This window comes from Platalea leucorodia, assembly GCF_965183815.1.
Source record: "Platalea leucorodia genome assembly, chromosome: 7".
Taxonomy (NCBI): Eukaryota; Metazoa; Chordata; class Aves; order Pelecaniformes; family Threskiornithidae; genus Platalea; species Platalea leucorodia.
In genome coordinates this window covers 73,380,307-73,393,932 of record NC_138829.1, presented here as the reverse complement: position 1 = coordinate 73,393,932, position 13,626 = coordinate 73,380,307, and the positions used below count along the sequence as shown (strand labels likewise).

The 13,626-nt window shown below is 65.7% G+C and overlaps 4 protein-coding genes across 4 annotated transcripts; all 4 read right to left on the bottom strand.

The window, feature by feature from the left end:
- Positions 1–507: 507 nt before the first annotated feature.
- LOC309593512 (interferon-induced transmembrane protein 5-like) lies at positions 508–2,610 on the bottom strand. Its single transcript, XM_082318190.1, has 2 exons — positions 1,779–2,610; positions 508–1,115 (listed from the first exon to the last, which is right to left on the bottom strand). The coding sequence occupies exons 1-2, from the start codon at positions 1,953–1,955 to the stop codon at positions 897–899; spliced, it is 396 nt and encodes a 131-aa protein (XP_082174316.1). The 5' UTR covers positions 1,956–2,610; the 3' UTR covers positions 508–896.
- A 157-nt stretch (positions 2,611–2,767) lies between these two features.
- On the bottom strand, positions 2,768–4,041 carry LOC309593514 (dispanin subfamily A member 2b-like). The gene is made up of 2 exons (XM_082318192.1): positions 3,779–4,041; positions 2,768–3,222 (listed from the first exon to the last, which is right to left on the bottom strand). The coding sequence occupies exons 1-2, from the start codon at positions 3,962–3,964 to the stop codon at positions 3,073–3,075; spliced, it is 336 nt and encodes a 111-aa protein (XP_082174318.1). The 5' UTR covers positions 3,965–4,041; the 3' UTR covers positions 2,768–3,072.
- A 584-nt stretch (positions 4,042–4,625) lies between these two features.
- Positions 4,626–6,394, bottom strand: LOC309593513 (interferon-induced transmembrane protein 1-like; the record flags this gene model as incomplete). The annotated part of the gene is made up of 2 exons (XM_082318191.1): positions 4,626–5,281; positions 6,179–6,394. 2 exons carry the CDS (start codon positions 6,392–6,394, stop codon positions 5,114–5,116), a joined length of 384 nt encoding a protein of 127 aa, XP_082174317.1. The 3' UTR covers positions 4,626–5,113.
- Positions 6,395–9,717: 3,323 nt separating this feature from the next.
- Positions 9,718–11,525, bottom strand: LOC309593511 (dispanin subfamily A member 2b-like). Its single transcript, XM_082318189.1, has 2 exons — positions 11,055–11,525; positions 9,718–10,299 (listed from the first exon to the last, which is right to left on the bottom strand). Exons 1-2 carry the CDS (start codon positions 11,262–11,264, stop codon positions 10,099–10,101), a joined length of 411 nt encoding a protein of 136 aa, XP_082174315.1. The 5' UTR covers positions 11,265–11,525; the 3' UTR covers positions 9,718–10,098.
- Positions 11,526–13,626: the final 2,101 nt, after the last annotated feature.

The window sequence follows — 13,626 nt, the reverse complement described above, 5'->3', positions numbered from 1 at the left end:
TTTGGGTTTGGATTTTGATGGGGCTGGGGCTAAAGCCCAGCTCTGAGCCAGGTCCCAGGTGGCCCTAAAGGGGGGTTTCCCCCCGAAAAAGGGATCCTTTTAGTCCAGTTTCCAAAAGGAGCCGGCTTTCTCCCGGGGAGGGCAATAGCGAGGGACAGCACAGAGCAGGGGGTTGCATCCTGCGCTCATCCCCTCTGTCCCTGGCTGGGGACCTGCTGGGGGACGTCTGCTTTACTGCAATGAGTTTGCAAGTCTCGGCTGCCCTTGGAGGGGACGACATCTCATCTGCTTGAGCCTCTCCCCATGGGGCCAAGAAACTTCTCTGCTTCTTTCCCCTCCTCAGTCGCAGGTGGGGCCCCGATGGCCTGTGGCTGGTTTAGGCTGGGTGGCTCTGAGGGTCAGAGAGATTATAACTTCTGGCTGCAGGGAGCACGATCAGAGCAAAAAAGCTGTGTTTATATTGTCCCTTTAGCACCCCCCTGCACTACACACAGGCACGCAGAAGACTCGCAGTGTGTGAAACAGTTTAATGCTTTAAATAGTAATCACCGAGGCTGGAGGGATGCTGTGCTCCACACGGGACAAAGGGAGTTAAAAAAACAGGGTAAACAAAAGTGATCAAGCTGCCCCAAGGAGCGTGGCCGGGAGCCGGGGTCCGTCACCACGGGGCTGGGGTGCTGGAGCGGGCAGGGGAGGGTGAGGGGAGACGCAGCGGTGTGGGAGAGGCCGGTGGGGCTGCGTCCCCCCGGCCACGCGCTGCCTGGTCGGCGTGAAAGCTTGCGGACGTGGCCCCGGGTGGCGGAGATGGGTGGTGGCTGGGTTATGCTGGACCAGTGGTCTTTCTGGGGGGGCCACCAGCAATGCGAAGGAGTTTCTACAAGCCCTTCGCCCACCGGTCACTTGTCCTCGTCATCGCTCCCGCTGAACTGGTAGGTGAAGAAGCCGACGGACTCCTGGGCGAGCTTGGAGAGGTGGACGACACCCGTGATGACCAGGGCGGCGAGCAGCAGCGGCAGCACCACGCTCCCTGCCGTGGCCAGGGTGTTGTAGCACCTGGCCTTGGAGCTGAAGCGCCGAGCGGCCTCCACGTCCCCGGCCACTTTCCGGTCCCGCGCCTGCAACAGCCGAGAGATGGGGTGGCAGTGCCCGGGCTGCCCGCGGCTCCCTCCCCGTGCCTCCTCCCAGCCTGGCTACGTGGCTTCGGCACCCTCGCAGCCCACAATTTAGCCCTCGGGGCAGTGCCACGCCACCAGCCAGCTCCCTGCCAGCCAAGAGGGTGGCCATCCATCCCTCCATCCCTCCCTGCCCGCCAGCTCCGCACGCTCCTGCTCCCCCAGCCCCGCTGCCTTTGCTGCTGGGATTTTCCCTTCTGCTTCTCTCTCGCTTCTTTCGGAGCCTCGCTGGCTCCAGCCCTCGCTTTCCGCCGTCTCTCCTGGCCCAGTCCAGCTGGAGCTGCTCCTGCCAGAGGGCAGGTGGAGGGGCTGGGGACATCATCTAGGAATGTCCCCTCCGGCGGTGGCAGGAGGCTGTGGTGATCGAGGGGGTCTCACAGCCTTGTTAATAGGTGGCAGGAAAAGCGTGGGGGCTTTACCAGGTGGTGGTGTCACCTGCAAGCAGCCTCCGGGGGGTGTTGGGCTCTTGTCCCCCACCCCGGCCCTCCCAGGCAGTTATTTCAGGTGCTCCGTGTCTCCTCGCAGCCCGTCCCTCGGCATCAGCGCGGGGAGGGCTGCCGGCTGACCCCAAACGTTCAGTCTCCCGTCCCCACTCGGCGCCCATACCTTGACGGAGAAGGCGAGCGCCACGAAGCCGAGGCAGCAGAAGTTCATGTAGATGGTGTTGAAGATGGACCAGACGAGGTGGTCGCGGGGCAGCGGGGAGGCGCCGCTGGTGGGAGACGGCTCCCGCTTGTGGGCCGGCGCGGGCAGGTAGTCCTCCCGCGGGTAGGAGGTGTCCATGGCCACGGAGAGGGGCACCCCGCGGCTCTCCTGCTCCACCAGCCTGGCTGGGGGAGCGGGGCAGGGCAGCCCCTTTATATAGTCCTTGTCCACGGTACGGCCTCGTCTCCTCTATATATAAACCCGAGAAATTACAGCCCTCCCGGGCTGTGGTTATCAGACATGCTTGGCTGGGAGCTAGGAGAAACAAACTTGGTTTTGCGAGCCTACGGGCTTTTTATACCCAGCCTTCCTCCTGCGATGAGGAGCACAGACGGCTCCAGCGTGACGGAGGGAGAGGCCGAGCGCGGCGGGAGAACTGTCGGGATGGAGCCACGGGATGACTTTGAAGCCAGGTGACCGCTGCCCCGAGGGGCCGACAGGAGACAGACCCTCAGTGCCAGGGTCTCTCGCTGCGCCAGCCCGCACCAGTACCTGCAGCCCAATCCCTCCAGGTGGTCTTGGCTGGGAAGACCCCTCGTTCGCAGCACGTTTGGGCCGCCGGGTGCATTAAATGGGAACTTAATACCAAAATGTGGAAAAGCTACTTCTATGGGGCTCCCTGGAAGTGGGAGGGGACGGGGCTGTGTGGTGGGATGGGGTGCGTGTGGCCAGAAAAACATGGGGTTTTTTTTCTTTCCTTCTTCTGTTATGTCTAAACTTTTAGGAAGAAACTTATCTGGGTTCTGGGCTGGAAGCGCTCTGCACTGCGGTGGGGATGGAGGCAGAGCTGTGGAGCCGGCAGCGGGAGGAGGAGGCGGCTGTCCTGAAGACGCGCGAGGACCCTCTTCTCCTTCCCCACTGTGAGTAAGGCGACAGCGAGGGGCTTTGGCAGGACGAGCTTTATTTGTGGCAACAGTGACCTGCTAACAGCTCGGTTAAACACCAAAAAGCCCAGCGGCTCCCTGCCGAGGCGCACAAGCGAAGAAGAAAAGCCCGTCCCACCCATCCCCTTCCATGCGATGGCCGTGCCGGGACACCCAGGGGTGCAGGCAGCAAGGGGACAGGGCGTCGCTCTCTTTCCCCCGTGCCGTGTGCCCAAAGTGGGGACACGGGGACATCTGGAGAGGAGGAGGAGGAGCGGGGAGGAGAAGCACCCCACGGGGTGGCAGCAAGCAGGTCGGTGGCCGCGCGGCGGTCAGGTGAAGATGATGTTGGCGACGATGGCGGTGACGATGGCCACCACGGTGAGGACCAGCAGCACGGAGCAGACGATGTTCCACACCCTGGCACGGGCACCGTGCTGCCGGGCACCCTCCAGGTCCCCCAGCACCTTGCAGTCGCGGGCCTGTGGGGGCAAATGGGGGGCGGGCAGCAGGGGGGGACCCGCCGGGGGGCGCGGCCCGGCCCGGGGGTGGCCGCAAGGTGGTGCTGGGTCCTCAGGGACGCGGTGCTGGGACCTCAGGGACGCGGTATCGCCCCGGGACGGGGGCACTGCCCGTCCCCCCCGCCCGCAGTCCCGGCTCTCGGGGCGGGCAGGCTCGGCGGGGGACCGGACCGGGGGGTCCCAGGGCAGGGTGGCATCGGGGGGTGCTGGGATGGGAGACCGGGTCTGGGGGTCCCGGGATGGGAGGGGGGTCTGGGGCGGGGGTGGGGGATCGGAGGGGCCCGGGGCGGTGTCGGAGAGGGCTGGGGCGGGGGGGCCGGCATCGGAGGGGGGGTCTCAGTGCAGAGGTGGGGTCGGGGGGGTCCCGGGCTGGGTTGGCTCCGGGGACCAGGCTGGGCTGGCTCGGGGGGTCCCGGGAGGAGCTGGCTGGGGGGCGGGCTGGGCGGGGGTCCCGGCAGGGCTGGGCCAGTGGAGCGGGGGCGGCGGGTGGGGGTCCCCGGCCCGGCCCCGCTCTCACCTTGATGGAGAAGACGAGCGCGGGGAGGCAGAGGCAGCCCAGGTAGGCGATCCCGTAGCCCACCAGGACGTTGAGGAGGGACCAGACCACGTAGTCCCGGGGCTGCCCGTCGGGGCCGGCGGCGGGGGTCGCCCCTCGCCCGGGGGCCGGCAGCGGGCTGGCCGCCTCCGCCTGCCGGGGCTTCATGGCCGCGCCGAGCCGGGAGCCGAGGGGCCGGAGCGGCGGGGAGGCGAAGGCGGCCCCGCACCGCCCTCAGCGCCCGCCCGGGCCCCCAGCGCGGGCGGAGCGGCCCGACGGGCCCGGCCCCCCCACGCCCCCCGGCTCCTCCGGCCCCCCTGGTCCCCCGGCTCCCCCCGGCCCCCCCACCCCCCCCCGACCCCTCCGGCTCCCCCCGGGCCCCCCACACCCCCGGCTCCCCCGGCCCCCCCACACCCCCCGGCCCCCCCGGCCCCCGGGGCTCGGCCCCTCCTCGGCGGGCGGCACCGCCACCCGCGGCACGGCCACCCGCGTCCCCGTACCCCCCGGCGGGTGTGGGGCAGCTTCGGGGCTCAGAGGGGACACCGGGGACCTCGGGGGCTCACAAGCCAAATCTCCCCTTCGGAGAGCCCCTCCCCTGGCAGCGAGGGGTGGGGAGATGGCACCGAGGTGGGGCAGGGACGGGCGTGGGCTCGGCGGACGGTTTCAGGGCGCCGAGATGAGGGGCGGGCGGCGCAGGGAGCGGCGGGACCCCCAGCTCCCCCGCCGCGCCCCGGCTGCCTCGGCAGCGGAGCCCGGCGGCCCCCTCCCCGCCGCGGCCATCGCCGCCTGGGGTGGAAGATAACGCGGGCAGGAGGAAGCACAGAGATCGGTCCCGGAGGCATGTGCGGCATCTCTCGGTGCCCCAGAAGCCCAGGGAGGACGCGTGTGTTTATATTTAACTAACAGCACCAACACGGCACTCCTTTCCAAGCCCCTTTCCTGCTGCTCTTCCTCCCCCAGCCCTGCCTCCCCGCTCCGCGGAGTTACGGGGTAGCCCCGGCCCCCCGAGGTGGGGATGCCTGGGGGGAATAACGCCTCCCAAAACCCGAAAGCATGACATTTCCAAGGAGAAGGGCGGGGAAGGAGCTTTATTTGCTGTGAGCTCACCCCATGGGCTCGTGCTGAAGAGCGTTGTCTCAGTCAGGGTGCGCCAGGAGGGTGCCTGAGGACACCCCCTTGCCCAGTGGCAGTGGGGAGGAAGGTGCCACGGGGGCCGCACGGCTCCCCCACGGGCGAGGCGGGTGGGTTTCGGATGAGCGGGGCGGAGGGGAAGGAAAAAAGGAGGCCCCGGTGCTGCTGCTCCTCGGTGGGATGGGGTTAGCGGCGGCTGCCCGCCTGAAAGCTGTTGTAGTACAGAGCCAGCAGCACGATACAGATGATGGTACCCACGATGCCCAGGCAGCACGCCGCGATGTTCAGATGCTTGGCTGTCCTCCCGTAGCTGTCGGCAGCTCCCGGATCCCGGGCAATTTTCCTATCTCTGGCCTGTGGATTGGGAGAGGGAGATGGGCAGTGAAACAGCACGAGCCAGAGGCGGTGGTGGCGATGGCGATGGGCTGAGGGGACATCCCGGTCTCCCGCGCCACCGAGCAGCTGGCCTGGCCGAAGCCTGGCACCGGGATCCACTGGGCTCTGCCACAACCTCAAGAAACCCACCCCGACGCGGGGGAAAGGGAGCTCGCGGCAGCCTGGAAGTGCTTTCTTAATGGCTTATTAAAAGCCATTACGCTTGGCAACGCGCGGCGCAGTCCTCTTGGGGGGCAGGGGCAGGAGGGGGAGAGCCGGGCAGAAGAGGGGCTCCGGTTGGGAGCGCCCACACGGCAGCGCCCACACGGCGCTTCCGCGGTGCCGGCAGATACTGACGCGCACCACTCTATGGTTATCAGGTCGCCCATTTAAAATGATTCGCTTTCAAGGTAATAAAGGAGAAAGTGCGCAGGGAGCAGCCATTTCTTATCTCAGGTAGGGGCAGAGCCTCATGGTGGTTTCGGGAGCGCCACAGAAGGGAGCCGGGAGCCGGCTGCCTGCCTTATCCCCCCGGCGGGAGACGGTTTGGGCCTCGCTCGAGTCTGCGGGAGCAGAGCTGGACCCGCCATGCTGCCTGGGTCCCCCTTTCCCAAAGCACCAAAGGAGGACGGGCCGCTCTCGAACGGTAGCTTTGCCGGGGACGTTGGGTGCGGAGTGGCGTGGTGGGGCTGGATGCGGCAGGAGGGAGCGGGGGGAAGGATGGGGAGCGAGGTGGGGACGGGGTGATTTGGGGCAGGGTGGGACAAGATGGGACAGGAAGAGATGGGATTAGGGAGCCCTGGCATGGGGGCAGGCAGCAGGCAGGACCCCCGAGCCGGGCAGGGGGTGGTGGGATGGGAGTGACTTTCCCCTCACCTTGATGGAGAAGACGAGTGCGATGAAGCCCAGGCAGAGGGGGTTGCAGAACATAGCATTGAAGAAGGACCAGAGCACAAAGTCCCGGGGGGTGGGGACGGGCTCCGGCTGAACAAAAGAGGTGATGGTGGAACCGAAGGCGGTGGCTGGGGAACCTGCCCCGTTCTGGCCGTAGGGCTGCATGTTGATGCTGACGGCGCGGGGGAAGTTCTCCATGGCAGCCCGGCGCTGTCGAGGAGCAGAGGCACAGGTGCCTGGGCTAGCCACAGGCGAGGAGAAGGGTTTGCCAGGGTGGGGCCACCCCGCCTGACATCACGCAGGGCACCGGGGCGGGCACAGCGGCGCTCTCGGGGACGGGCCGTGGGGTGGGGTGGGCTCCCTGGGCGGGCTCAGGGCTTAGGGCCAGGCGGAGGGGAGAGCCATAGCCCCTGGCATGGTCTGGGGAGCAGGTGGACAGGGGTCCCTGCGGGTCGGGCGATGCCACGGGGCCGATGCCTTGCCTATTCCTCTTTGCTTTTTGCCCTCTCACACTGATAAGCGATTTCTGCCCTGGGCAAGTCAGGTTACTCAGTCACAGTGGGGACATGTGGCACGGGAGGACAGCAGGGACACGCCACTGGTGGAGGGGCAGCCACCAGCCCCCCGAAACCCCCTCCCCAGCTGCAAACCAGTGCCGAGGGCTTGATCCCCATCTGCGGAGGCCAAAGCCAGCAGCAGCGGCGGGGGCCACCCAACCGCTGGGTTTGCATGTTGGGTTCCGAGGGGTTTCTCCTCCCTTTGGTTTCGCCATCCCTGATGAGGTCTTGCAGCCGTGAAGAGGTCTTGTGGCTGCCAAAAGAAGGTTGAGGGGTAGAAAAAAAAAGAAGAAAGCATCAAGAAAGCAGCAGGGAGGTAAAAATCATCTGAATCAAAAAACCAGCAAGGCACGGAGCTACAAACTATGTGGGTTTTGGAAACATCAGCATCCGTCCTGCTTGGTGGCCAGCTCCCGGAGGCCGAGAGGCTGACAAGTGAAACATAGCCCTGATACCTTTTTTGAGAAATGGGTTTTTCCCCGCTCAGGAAGAGGGGAGGGTTTGTGCCAGGAGGAGGGCAAAAGCGTTCATCACCTGCGCTCGCTGCGGCGCGGGTTTTCTGGCCACCCTGCTAATTTGGGTGTAGATCTGAAAGTCCTGGCCCCTGGCGCCACTTGCCCGGCACCCGCAGGAAGCCAAAGACCGGTTTTCTTTTCTTTTCCTCAGCTATTTCTCTGTTGGCACGGGGCCGTGCCTTGAGGTTACCGAGGTTGTCAGGTCGTGGTGACAATTAAGGAACTGCTGCGGGAAGCGGGGAGGCTGGCAGGGATGGGCAAGGGGGGGATGGAGGAGGGCTCGCCGGGGATTTCAGGGGAGCGTTCGCAGTCCAGCCCCAACGCCCGATGTGTGGCACTGCGGAAAAAGCTGCTTGCGGGGCGTTCCCCGTTTTGGGGTGCTGGGGCCCCTCCATGGGGCACCGCCTGCTTCTCCAGCTCGTGCGGAGGCGAGGGGACCCGCGGTGTTGGGATGCTGGCCTGGGGCAACCGGCAGCCGCAAGGATCAAGTGCAGCCAGGTTGTTCCTTGTCCGTCGTTTCCGAGTGTCCGTTTAGGGATCCCGTTTCCCACCACCCCCGGCACAAGCGGGGTTACAGCTGGTGTCTCACCCACCTGAGCTCAGCACCAACCACCCACCGAAATTCCCACCTCCCTGCCCGTGTTTCCAGCTTCTTAGTTTATTTGCCCGTGCACCGGAACAAACGAGATACTAGAAAGCAGAGAGACGAAAGTTCAACCCACATTGCTGCTGCCGGCCGGGTGCCTCTGCCCGGCCCCGGTCCCCGCACGCCCCCGGCCCCTGGGGAGCTGGTTCGGTCCCCGGGGATGCTCATGAGCGGGGCCGGGCAGAGTTAGGGGGACGCGGTGGGTGACGGCTTTTGGGGCACGTGCCGGAGGGAGGGTGCAGGAAAGCGAAACGCCAGGGCAGCGGGTGGCTTTTGCGCGCCTGGAGGGAAGGGTCTGCGAGGCGAATGCGGGACCCTGAGGCTTGCGGGAGGCTTGTTTGGCTGGGTTGAGAGCGGCTCGCTGGGTTAGACGGCTCACCGAGGGCTGGCGCGGGTCCCGCCGCTTGTTCGGCGCTCGCTTCTGGCAGCGTGGCCGGAAGGTTCAAGGGCTCGGTGGCTGCTTGCCAAAAGCCTGAAGCAATTTCCGTGAGAGCACGAACAGGCTGTTCTCCTCCTCCGAGCACCGCTGCCCTGCTCCTCCCCACGGCGGGGCGGCAGCCGCCAGATCCAGTCCATTTACCCCAGAAAAAGGACTTTGCTCTCCCCGTTTTCAAAGCCCCCCTGCGCGGGTGTCGGCTGGGATAGAGTCGTGCTGCTGGCGGGCATGTCGGTGGCCGCCGAGCCAGGTGGGCAGCCCTGTTTGCAACCGGGAGCACGTGCTTGTTTGCTCTTACGGGAAGCAGCAGAGGAATATGTGATTCACTGGGAGGCTGGTGCCAGGGATCCTGCAACAAATAACCGTTGTGTTTTGCGGGCGGGATTTCTGACATCTTAGTCATAAGCGCAGCTTCTTGGCAGGAGCCTTATGTTCCTGGGAAGAGGAATAAAAAAAAAAGGCTTTTTTTCCCATCCTCTCGGGGCCCCAGCCCCGAGGACCTGAGCCTGCTGAGGGTGAGGAGCGCGAAGGCTTCCAGCGGGCTGGGGAAAGGGGAAGCCAGGCCAACCGCATAGTTGAAGCTCTGCCAGATGGACCTCAGCCAGGATTTTTCGCGGGGTCTTGCCCGGGTCACTTCGGACACTGCCAAAGGCGGGCAGCCGAGTGCCATGTGCCGGCAGCCCTGGAGGCGCGAGGATTGCTGCCCGCTTCCCAGCCCGCCTTACATCGAGGCGGCGGGGGCGGCTCGCCTAAGGCTTGATGCTGGAAAAGCTCAGGAGGGGAGGAGAGAGGGGTCGCCGTCTCGCTTTGCCCCAAAAGCAGCCCTGCCTGGCGGGCATCCCCATCACCCGGCGGTCCCAGCGCCGCCCCAGCCCTCCGGGCTGAGTTGTACGGCTCTCTCCTGCAGCCAGGCGAGTTGGGATGGAGCCACACCGCCCCCAGCTTCCCTTTCCCTCTGGAAGCCTCTCCCGGCTTCCGCCGCCCCGCGCATGGCTGCGGGGAGTCATGCTTGAGCTCATCGTGCTCAAGCCCTTTGCACAGCCTCCCCCCCAAATCAAGCTCCTACCCCCCTCCCGAGGGTCGGCGAGGATCGGGGTGCTCCTGGTGACACTCCGGCGAAGATGAGGTGCTACCCGCATCCTCAGGGTGAGCCTTACAACTGCTTTGCATCCCGTATGGGTGCCTCTTCCCCACGAGTACCCGGGTTCACCGAGCCTGGCGCATCCTTGAGCATCACCTCTGCGATGCTCCGTGCCCCGGGACAATTTCCCTCTGCAGGTACGTCCCGAGGGCGGGCACCGTTTCCCAGGCAGCCAAGCTGGGGGGGGACCCGAATCACCCCCTGCCAAAACGAAACTGAGCTGGGGGCAAAAGTGAAAGAAACCTTTATTTGAACCAGGTTTTCTCTGAACCAGGTGCTTCTCCTTAGGATTATTCTTAGAGGCACTTGAGGCTACAAAATCAGAGCGAAGCGGCAAGCAGAAAAGCACGCTCTTTCCCTTTGCTACAGCCAGTTTTTGGGTGCTCAGCTCCTGCCAGAGGAGAGGTGTTTCAGGCACCTCCAGGCAGGCCAACGAGGGCGGCCATCAGAGAGGGCTCCATAGGGGCTTTGAGCAGCGAGGAAAGCGGGACGGGACCCCAGCGGGCTCCGGGGGGGGCGCATGGAGGACATCCCCCCGCTCCGAGGGGTGGCGGGGGCTCCTAGCAGACGTGAGGGGGGATGCTCTGCCTGTGGAGCCCGGGAAGGGCTAAGTGGGGCCGAGGAAGGAGTGAGGCTCCTGCTGGCTGTGGAAGAGGTTCACCGCGGCGATGGTGCCGCTGGCGATCAGGGCGATGATGAGGATGACGAGGAAGATGTTGAGCAGCAGGGCGGTGATGTTCAGGTACTTGGCGGTGGAGCCGTAGCTGAGCGCCCCGCTGTAGTCGCCGAGGACTTTGCGGTCCCTGGACTGGGGAGAGGCAGAGGGGAGTCAGTGGGGTTGGGGAGCCAGCGGAGGGGGACGCCCGGGGGGCTCCGGGCTGCAGCCGGGTGGGAGGGGTGCTGGCAGGGCTGCGCAAGCCCGAGCTGCCGCGCTGGGCTGAGCTCCCCCCGTAACAGCAGGAGCACCCTGGGGTGCCAGCCGCCCCCCCGCCCCAGCCCCTGCCTTCTGCAGAGCTTCCAGCCAGGGCCAGGGCTCGGGGGGCGCAGGGGTGCATGGAGCGGGGGCTTTGCGGGGTCCATGGGGCACCCTTGGGTTGGGGGCTCTGGGGGGTCCATGGTGCTACCTGGGCTTGGGGCTCTGGGGGGTCTGTGGGGCTCTGGGGGGGTGCTTTGGGCACCCCAGGGTTGGGGCTCAGGGGGGTCCATGGGTCTCCCTGGGCTGGGGCGTCTCTGTGGGCTCCATGGGGGCTCAGTGGGGTCCATGGGGCACCCCGAGGTTGGGGGCTCAGTGGGGTCCATGAGGGCTCCGTGGGGTCCCTGGGGCACCCCGGGGTGGGGTCCACAGAGCTCCCTGCCTTTGGGGGCTCAGTGGGGTCCATGGGGCACCCTGGGGTCGGGGGCTCAGTGAGGTCCACAGGGCTCCCTGCCTTTGGGGGCTCCATGAGGTCGGGGACTCTGTGGGCTCCATGGGGGCTCCGTGGGGCCCATGGGGCACGTCGGGGGGGGGGTCTCAGTGGGGTCCCGGGGGCCGCCCCCGCCGCCGCCCCCCGCCGCCCCCCGCACCTTGACGGAGAAGACGAGCGCCATGAAGCCCAGGCAGCAGACGTTGGCGTAGAGCGCGGTGCAGAGGGACCAGGCCAGGTGGTCGCGGGGCGGCGGCGGCGGCGGCGGCGGCTCCACCGACACGACGGCGCTCGGCGGCAGCCGCTCCATGTCCAGCCCCTCGGGCAGCGGCTCGTAGGGCGGCAGCCGCTGGCCCAGCGGCCGCTCCATGCTCGCGGGCTCGGGCCGGGGCCGGGGCTGCGGCGGGGCGGCGCCGGGGCGGGCGGGCGGCCGGCGGCGGTTTCGTTTACCCGAGACCGAGGATGGGACGGGACGGGGCGGGGCCGGGCACCCCCTCGCCGGGGAGGGACCCCCCGCCGCTGCCCCGGGGCCGGCTTTGGGCGGGACGGGCTCGATTCGCTCCGGGGGAGCGGGCAGGGGGCTGCGGCGTGGGTGCGAGCTGGGAGCGGCGCCGGCAACCGGCAAGCGGCGATGGCGGGGCGTCGGGGCCTCGTCCGCCCCCCGCCAGCCAGCGAGCGGACGGGGGCCCGGGGGGCCGGGGGCCCGGGGGGCACGGGGGGCCGGGGGGGCACGGGGGGCCCCGCTGGCCCCAATGACCCCGGTGACCTCAGGGGTGTCCCACGCTGCACGACGTCACGCGCGGCGTGTGAAACCGGGGGACGTTGGGAGCGATGGCGCCTGGCTTCCCCAGCAGCCATCCGGCGCGACGCAGCCCCGCTTCCCTGGGGATGGCCGAGCGCCTGCCTGCCCTTGGGAAGCGGCGAATTCCTCGCCTTGCCCTGCTTGCCTGCGCAGCTTTGGCTTTACCTGTGACCCTGTCTTTGCCTCAGCCCACGAGTGCCTCACTTTTACCCTCCCGATTCGCTGCCCCATCCCGGCGCAGGGGAGCGAGCGAGCGGCTGGCTGGGGCTGAGCTGCCGGCGTGGTTAACCCACGCCAGTCCTTCTTGGCGCCCAGCGTGGGGCTCGAAGGGTTTGAGATAACGACAGATTTGACTGAAATGTGCTAGATTGAATTTATAGCCGTTACTGCTGTCTAGCTGTTAGTCGGCAGGCTTCTGTGCTTGCCACGGGGCTTGCTTGCCTCACTGTGTATTAGAGTCCAATGCTCATTAGTGGCCGCTTTTTGCTTTCGCTGCTTGCTGGACTGCTGTGCTGCTTATCATCTCACTCTGCTGTGCCTGGGAACATTGTGATAACAGCCGTGGCGATGCGCCTGGGCTGGCAGATGGCCAGGGCATAGCCACGGTGTCTGTGCTGCTGTACTGGACGGGCTGGGACTCCAGTGGGAACTCGAGACGCAGGGACTGTCACCTGTGGATGAGTCCATGCGGGAGCAGGACACCCCGAAGCGTCTGTGGCCATGGATAAGTCCGTGCCACAGCAGGTATAGCCCTGGAGAGACTGTGGCGCATCGCTAAGGCTCCACTTGGAGCAGGTACACCCCTAAGGGACTGCAGTCTGTGGATAAGTCCCAGCTGGAGCAGGGACAAGGGTAGGAGTTCATTGCAACGTTAAACCCGATGGTCTGGTCCAAAGGGGCCCGGGGTGGAGATTGTAATGGAAATACCTTTAAATTGTTGTAACTCATTATTTGAGTTGGATGTTATGGGAATTACCACAGCAGGAACCACCTGAACCAGTGGAGGAGAAGCCTTACAAGAAGCAGTGCAAGCGCAGCGGTGACCTGAGCTGAGCTGGCTTTGGAGCCCAGTAACCACCCAGCACAGCGCCTGAGCCACCACCGTCACAGATGGAGCCCAGAGTCGGGACTAAATGAGCTCAGTGGACATGGGTGGACATTTTACAGACACTTTACAGGTCCATAGATTTGGGGAATGAGATCTGTGTATTGTATCAGAGGACGGGAAGGGGGGTGGTGGGTAATGAGGGTGCATTGGATAGTGTGGGACCTGAGCGTGATGTAAACGGTGTGGAATAAGGGGTGGAGAACGTGCTCGTTTTGGCTGAGGTAATTTTCTTCCTAGTAGCCAGTGTAGGGCTGTGTTTCGGATTTGTGCCGGAGTGAGTGCTGATAACACAGGGGTGTTCTCGTTCCTGCTGAGCGGTGCTGACACCGAGTCCAGGCCTTTTCTGCCTCTCCCCGCACCGCGGCAGCGAGCAGGCTGGGGCACGAGGAGCTGGGAGGGGACGCGGCCGGGACAGCTGCCCCCAGCTGCCCAAAGGGACATGCCACACCGTATGGCGTCATGCTCGGCGTGTAAAGCTGGGGGAAGAAGGAGGAAGGGGGGGACATTCGGAGCGATGGCGTTTGTCTCCCCAAGTAACCGTGATGGAGCCCTGCTTTCCTGGGGATGGCTGAGCACCTGCCCGCCGAGGGGAAGGAGCCAATGAATTCCTTGCTTTGCTTTGCTTGCATGCACGGCTTTTGCTTTACCTGTTAAACTGTCTTTATCTCAGCCCATGAGTTTTCTCACTTTTACCCTTCCAATTCTCTCCCCCGTCCCACTGGGGGGGAGCGAGCGGCTGGGGGGGGCTTAGTGCTGGCCAGGGTTAAACCACAACACCCCTTCTTTCTTTGTTCCCCTTCTTTCTTTGCCCCCTTCTTACCT

Coding starts and splice junctions, on each gene's coding strand:
- LOC309593512 (XM_082318190.1), bottom strand. CDS start 1,955: ATGGACACCTCCTACCCGCGGGAGGACTACCTGCCCGCGCCGGCCCAC. Junction 1,116..1,778: donor CGCTCGCCTTCTCCGTCAAG/GTATGGGCGCCG, acceptor CGGCTGTTGCAG/GCGCGGGACCGGAAAGTGGC.
- LOC309593514 (XM_082318192.1), bottom strand. CDS start 3,964: ATGAAGCCCCGGCAGGCGGAGGCGGCCAGCCCGCTGCCGGCCCCCGGG. Junction 3,223..3,778: donor CGCTCGTCTTCTCCATCAAG/GTGAGAGCGGGG, acceptor TTGCCCCCACAG/GCCCGCGACTGCAAGGTGCT.
- LOC309593511 (XM_082318189.1), bottom strand. CDS start 11,264: ATGGAGCGGCCGCTGGGCCAGCGGCTGCCGCCCTACGAGCCGCTGCCC. Junction 10,300..11,054: donor CGCTCGTCTTCTCCGTCAAG/GTGCGGGGGGCG, acceptor GCCTCTCCCCAG/TCCAGGGACCGCAAAGTCCT.